This window comes from Lygodium microphyllum, chromosome 6 (assembly GCF_053477565.2).
Source record: "Lygodium microphyllum isolate KBCC chromosome 6, Lygodium_microphyllum_v1.1.10, whole genome shotgun sequence".
Classification (NCBI taxonomy): Eukaryota; Viridiplantae; Streptophyta; class Polypodiopsida; order Schizaeales; family Lygodiaceae; genus Lygodium; species Lygodium microphyllum.
This window is the reverse complement of record NC_141140.1, coordinates 61,022,230-61,029,349: the sequence shown is the minus strand read 5'-3', so window position 1 is coordinate 61,029,349 and position 7,120 is coordinate 61,022,230. Positions and strand designations below refer to the sequence as shown.

The 7,120-nt window shown below is 40.3% G+C and overlaps 1 protein-coding gene across 2 annotated transcripts in view; it reads left to right on the top strand.

Annotated features, from left to right (window-relative positions):
- Positions 1–1,126: 1,126 nt before the first annotated feature.
- The window catches only part of LOC148034621 (solute carrier family 40 member 3, chloroplastic-like), a 54,048-nt gene continuing 48,054 nt past the window's right edge, over positions 1,127–7,120 (top strand). The window contains exon 1 of one of the 2 annotated variants that reach the window (XM_087679551.1): positions 1,127–1,452. In XM_087679551.1, coding sequence (XP_087535677.1) covers positions 1,322–1,452 — 131 coding nt within the window. In that variant the 5' untranslated portion in view covers positions 1,127–1,321. The remainder of the gene's footprint in view (positions 1,453–7,120) is intronic. The other variant, XM_087679550.1, reaches the window with a different exon arrangement.

Below are 7,120 nucleotides of genomic sequence, written 5' to 3'. Positions count from 1 at the left end.
ATTATTCAATAAAGGTCTTAAGTCCTGGTTTGACATTTGGGACTTAAGCTGACTTGATTGGCTCCCAAAAGAGGAGGTGAGTAAATGTTTTGCCTTGAAAGAGAATGAGGTTGCATGACTAAGTGGCATATTTCCTAAGGTGAAGGGAGATTGGCCCATCCCCCACATGCATAAGGAGATGAGCCTATTGTGGTGCTTCTAGATTGAACAAGGAGTCTTGATTGTTGATGCGAAGAGCAGAAGGGATATTCAAAACAGAAGTGGCAGATTCATCCTCAGCCTAAGTGAACAGTGGGAGAAAAGATACCCTAGAACTATCTAAGGACATGGAAAATGATGGTTCAAAGAGTCTAGAGTTGCAGTCCTTCATGAGGACTCAACTTACTACTTTGGAAGACTATCATGAATAAGTGGCCAACTAGGGAGAGGTTGGCTAAGGTAGGAAAATGCTCTCCATTGTGTGGGCTTTGCAAGAGACATGTGGAGTCACTACAACCTTTGTTTTTTGAATGCCAAGAGGTGAAGCCCCTACAATGGAGGATGATGAAATGGGTAGAAGATGCAAGTTTTTATGGGAGGATAGAGTGCAAAGGGGTCATGTTTGACTTTGGAAGGATGAATGACACAAAAGCTTAACTTTGGGATGTAATTAGAGTTGTCACAATCAAGCATGTATAGAACCACAGAAAGACTAAAGTCTTTGAGAAAAGATACAATAATTTGGAGTTTACTCGATGTAAAGAGAGTGTTTTGATGGTTTTTAGTGGTTTAGGAAAGAGAAAGGCAAGTTACAGAGTCTGTCATAGGTTCGGGAGCATGGCTGGCTGGTTAGCAATTAATGGGTTGCTAAGATGGCACATGTATTCCTTTTTATTTTATTACCTAATGTAATATAAATTCGCATTATTTATTAAAAAAAGGACCAAGCAAATTAGACCTAGTCATGAATCATCAAATTAAGCTTCTCTCGCTCTTTCATGAACTCTCTCTCTCGCTCCTAGTCCTTTATCAACCACCATGATTCAGCTCTCTTTAAAATTTCCTTTCAAAGGGAGGTGGGTTTAATGCTTGTTGTGAAACGTGCTTCGTGGCAAAAGTGTACCCCTGGGAGGACCCAACGGGAGCATTCATGTGAATCACACACTTCTCACTAAGCATTGTGTGATCGCAGCAGTCTCTCTCTCTCTCTCTCTCGCGCGCGCGCGCGCGTCTGTCTGTGCCCGCAAGGTAGTATTACGGCGATAGTTCTATGCTACAGTCAAAGACCAAGAGGCGATAGTTCTATGCTACAGTCAAAGACCAAGACAGGAGGGGAGCTGCCATGGTCGCCGTTCATTTTGCGCATGGCACCGTTTGCGCACCCCCGCAGCAGCTTCAGAAGGGTCCGCCTTACTCCAACTTTCGTTCATTTCCACTCCCGCCGACACGACCGATTTCCTCGCAATCCTCCAGGTATTCCTCTTAACAGTCCATCATGTTGCCTGAAAGTTACATCAGTACTGTACTTACCCTGTGACTTTAATGTCTTAAGATTACGCCAATCAGCGCGCACGAGAGAGAGAGAGAGAGAGAGAGAGAGAGAGAGAGAGAGAGAGAGAGAGAGAGAGAGAGAGAGAGAGTGTGTGTGTGTGTGTGTGTGTGTGTCGGGGACATATCGTTACAGAACAATCCCTTGTCTCGAGTATCATGTACAAACACAAAATTTATCTGGTCAAATGCATCCCCTTCTAGCATGCTCTGAGAGAGAGAGAGAGAGAGAGAGAGAGAGAGAGAGAGAGAGAGAGAGAGAGCGTGTTTTCAAAAGACCAAAGTGATCTATAAAACTCACCATATTAGATATATGTCCAAAATGAAAAGCAATGCCTATGACTATCTAGTGTTTCAACAAATAGACGTGAGATTCTACTCTACTTTAGATAGATGTCACTAATTAATGTTTTTTATTGGTTGCTATGACGTAGTGAATAAGATATCTATGTTATAGTTGGATCTTGTGGTTGGTAATAATTGTTTATATTTTTGCTATGGAATCTCAACCATAGTTGAGAGCCTTGTGGTTGAGTGTGCTTGGTATGTTGGACTTTTAGAGCTCAAGCTAGAATTTATCCCCTCAAGAGGGTCAAGTTAGGAATGGGGGAGTTCGATGGGCATGTGTGACTAGAGGCTTGAAAAAGTATAGCAATCTTGAAGAGTCAATAAAATGTCCCTTGGATCTCATAATGACTTGGGTATTTGCACATGTAATACTTCTCCTTTGTCTTGACCTCTAGATGGCATAGCTAGCATGCTTGGTCTGTTTCTTCTGCTCCATATTTAGCCCTCTCTCCATTCAACTAGTGGGATGAGTGCAAATTTGGCCAATCACAAATTTCTATTGGTAGAAGGCCTTCTTTGTTGCTAGTGGTTGCATTGATGTGCTCCACTTTCTTTGGGGTAGTTTGATGATGGGTGATCGAATTCCTCTAATCAATTTCATGTGGTTGAGATTAAAGGAAGGGGCCTTCATAGTGTATTGGAAGGTGAAAGTGCTTCCTCCTACAAACCATGTGCCATGGACCTATGTATTGTTGAGCAAGATCACCCTATGAACTTTTGGCAAGATTACTAGTGTCTTGGTAGTAGACAATGTCTGAGAGTGGGCATGCTTATGTAAACTCTTGAAAAAGATTGTTTATTGAGTTTCTTTAGTTGTAGGGCTCAATTCTTCAAAATTTCGTTTCAAGAAAAATCCTTGAGATGTGCTAACAAATTAGTCAATCCATGTTTGAGTTTGGTTGTGAGGACCAGTGGATGCCAATTATTTGATGCATTTCTTGTTTGGCCAACCTGTATTTTTGGCCCACTAGATGTTGGCCTGACCTTATCTTGATCTTTGTCTATTTATAGGCTGGACTCTGTCCTTCTTAGTATCATCGTGAGCATGCTTTGTCACTTGTAGGTCTTGTTGGAGAGAGGGAGCCAGTGCCATTGCCCACTCAATTGGTGACTCATTGTTGTGTTTGATTGTCTCATGTGTTGATATATGGAATTCATTTCCCAAGCATTCTTTTGAGTTCTTTCTTTGCAGTGTTCTTCTCTATCTATGGAGTCTCTCTTCTTTCTTGTGTTGTGCAATCGATTACAATAGTTTACACAATGCTTCCATTGCTGCGCCCACTTTTGGCATGGTATCAGACATTTGTGTTTGATCCCAGAGTCCAGTTTGTTGCTATTGTAGGTTTGCCAATTGTTGTTGTTGATTGTCTTTGTTTGTGTGACCACTTTTCAGATTGGGCGACAGCAGTTTGCTACAAATCGGCATGTCCCAAAAACTTGCGTTTTGCAAAGTGACCTTGTTGGATGTATGGTTGCATTTAATTCTCCCATAGTCTATGTTTTGGCTGGTTTGCTTGTGTGTTTTCAGTTTTTGCATCCTTTGGTAGGCTGGGCGACATCATTTTTAGGCTGAATACTTGCTCTTGATCTTTTGCTTGCTGATTTTGATTGATTTGACCCGATTGTCTCTATGCGCAGCAATCGATTTTGTGACCAGCAATCTATCCATTGTGTGTTAACTTGTGATCAGCGCAATTTGTGTTGTGTTTGGTTGTACTCTCTCTTTGTTTCTCTTCTTTGCTTTATCTTCTTATCCTATCCTCTCCAAGTGGCACATTTCTCGATCGATGATAAACTTCATGGTTGTGATTACATAACTTGGAGGGTTGCTATGAAAGCATGGTTTATGCAAAAGCACCTATGGTATGTGGTTTTAGAAGCTATGGTGTAATTTCGGATTCCATCTCCTCCTTTTGATGATTGGGACCACGGCGACTGAGGAAGTTGTGCTTATATGGGATATAGATGATGCTTGCTCATACTATGCTCTGCTCTAATGTATTTCTAAAGAGGTCATTTTGATGATTACCTCTTGTAGGACAACTTCAAAGGTGTGAAAGAAGTTATAGATGATGTATGAGGCTTCATCAATCATGTAAGCTGTGACCCTCTAGGGTTAGCTCTACTCGATGAAGTTCCAATGAATGAAGTTCAAACCTACAGATATTGTTGAGTTTGTCAGGATGACATGAAATTTTGATGCTTTGCTTAGCATTTGATCAAGTTGTTAATTAAATGTGCAAATGTGAGATACACATGATGTGCAAGTTAGTTATTTCACAATGGGGGCCAAGGACCTTGAGATATCAATTGTTTGGTTCCAAAGGCAAAGGTTGTATTAAGGTGTACTTGACAAGTACTAGGTGGTACTTGATGACAATTTTTGGCCTAGATTATTTTATCAGCCATTAATCGCAGTGGTGACATTAAGAACCAGGCATTAATTGGTTTATTAATGTGAGTTCAAAGGCTAATAACTGCTCACAAACACCTGGGTGGCAAGTTTGCCTATCCAATTTAATTGTTGGTTGGTGATTATTTTTTTTGGAGCAAGCATTAATAATTAAATTAATGTTTAGAGTCAATATTTTGAAAATTAATTTGATTAGGCTGAAAATTGATGGAAACTGCAATTAAATGGTTGATAGTTGTCAAATCTTACTGATGCAAGTGAGAGAAGGCTGGTTGGAGGTGGGATAGAGAGAGAGCCATTCTAATGTGGTCCAGCTGAGGAGTAGGCTGTAGGAATAGATCACCAGTAAGTTGCAACATTCTGAGCCCACTAGGAGCAACTATTGGAGGAGGCGACAATAGCCCAAGGCTTCAAAGTAGTAGATGATAGTTGGGAGAAGGCAAAAACAGCCAAGCGACAGCCTTTTCGCTGTAGGTGACAACTCCGAAGGTTATCATAGTAGGGCAGCAACAAAGATCAGCCCATATTTTGCTAGTACAAGCCTGAATTTTCTCTCTGCTCAACATTCTTTTTCATTTGCTAGCCATGTCTTAAGTTATCTCAGCCATTTCAGCCATTAGGGATGGAAAATTCAAGGATTCTCTACTGTAGCATGCTTAGAAGTTAGAACCCAAGGTCTAGTACTTGGAATTTGACAGTTGAAATTAGGGAATCTTAGAGAATTTCAAGAGGCCAGCCAACCAACATTGAATTTGGGGTAGAATTTATCATTTATGGAGCAAAGTGAAGGCCAATCCCTAAGCAAACCAAGAGGCAAATTGGTTTGAGTACTAGTTGGTCATTTGTGGCAGTTAGAGGCATTTGGATTAAAAGGAGGCTACAAGCTATTAAGGAGCATAACCTTTTAATTGTCGTCATCCAAATGACTATTAAGAGTTAAAATGATTGAGATGCTGCTTAAGAGTCCTGGAAGGATTGTAGGAGATACTAAACAATTGCATCTTCAAAAATAATTTGAAATTATTAATCTCTCCCCCAAATGTAACTTGAAGGTTGTCTCATAACTCTTTTGTTGTTTTTGTGAGATGAAGGTGATGAAGAAGGTGGTTAGAGAGGCCGAAGTGCACTCTTGTCCTTCTTGAGCCATTCTTGATGAAGTTGTGGGTTTCCCCTGAATGTGCTCCGGGTCGTTAGCAGACATAGCTCTCCATGTGCCCTCTTGCATAAGTATGAGTTGAATCTTTGTCTTTTACATAGAGAACATGATGCTTGAGAATTTTTCAATTGTGATGCCATATCTTGATATCTCGATGGAAGATGCCATGGAGAGGGCTAAGATTGAAAAATTTTCAAATTTTGTGATAAATTTGAAGAAATTTTAAGAGAAAAAAATGCTGATAAGACTTTGGTGAATTTAAGTGATTGAGGTGAGATTTGGTGGGCTAGTGTAGAATGCCCCAAATTTTACTGATAAAAATTGTGAAAATTTGACTAAAAGATTAAAATTCCCAATTCATGTAAATAGCCCCTTGATTAAAGTTTAAAACCTTAATAAGTCAAGGTTTAAAATTTTGTCTTAGTAAGCCTTAAATGGTCGAGAAGATAAATGACGAATGGCCCACGGGAGTCATGATGGCATGTCTAGCGGTGCACATAAGATTTGACGTATGGCAAATTTTAACTAAAGACCAAGAGTTCGAAGGGTGATGTGAGGTAGGTTTTGATTGAAGACCAAAAGTTCGGTAGGTTTCAACAGGAGGTTGATGCAGTTGGAGCAAGGCGTCGCCAAGGAGGAGGGATTTGGAGCAGAAGGATAAAAGAGGAGTATTGATTGGGCAGATTTGGAGTAGAGAGATAGGAAGAAACTGTTGGCTGGGATAGTATCACCTCCTTCTCCTACTCGATTTTTTCCCCCCTCTTCTTCAGCTTTGCTGCATAGACAACAAAATCGGTAGAGGCGACGACATTACAAGCAGTGCACATGTTAGATAGACAAAGCATGTTATTTTCTTCTACTTCTATTGCAACTTAACCCTTGCAGAGAGAGAAGGTATTTGAAACCAGCTTTCCTCCTTGGATAGGGTGGTAAATAACCTTATTGAACACTATTTACAGCAATTAACAAATTTACAAAACTGAAAATGCACACTTTACCATATAATCTTGGATATTGGACAGCTTGTTGGCCCCAAAACTGGCGCCCCTTTCGGTATTTATTTAACTTAATTTAAGAAGAAGTTGATATACATTGGGATTGTCCTAATCCCTTCGGTATTCCAACTCCCCTTGTTGTCTAAAATGACCAGCAAGTCTTCATTCTTATTTGCCCCTTGATTTGGGTAGTCAATTGGCCTTCATCTCCTTTGATGGAGATGGAAAATGCCCCAAATTCATTGATTTGCTGGTCCCTCCACTTGAATTTAATTGAAAACAGCTTTAGCCCTATTGAATCCAAGTCTTGGAGCTTCCAAATTTTGGCATACTTAGCCCTATTGAATCCAATTTTTGGCATACTTAGCCCTATTGAATCCAAGTCTTGGAGCTTCCGAATTTTGGCACACATTTCTATTGCAGATTAGATTTATAGTAGAGAAATGTGAAATTTCTGAGCCTTTTTGTGAACTCAATGCTGTGATCTTTGGAGCAAGGCTGTAGAAAGGCTGGGAGATGAGAGAAAATGTTGAGGAGAGAGAAAGCTGCCCTATCTCAACAACTTGTAGATGCAAAGAATTGAAGAAAATCAATCATTTACTACTGCTGCCCTATCTCAACAACGTGGAGATGCTGTCGTGTTGTTGATTGGTCTTCTCCTACCCTTAGTTGCCTCAGAAG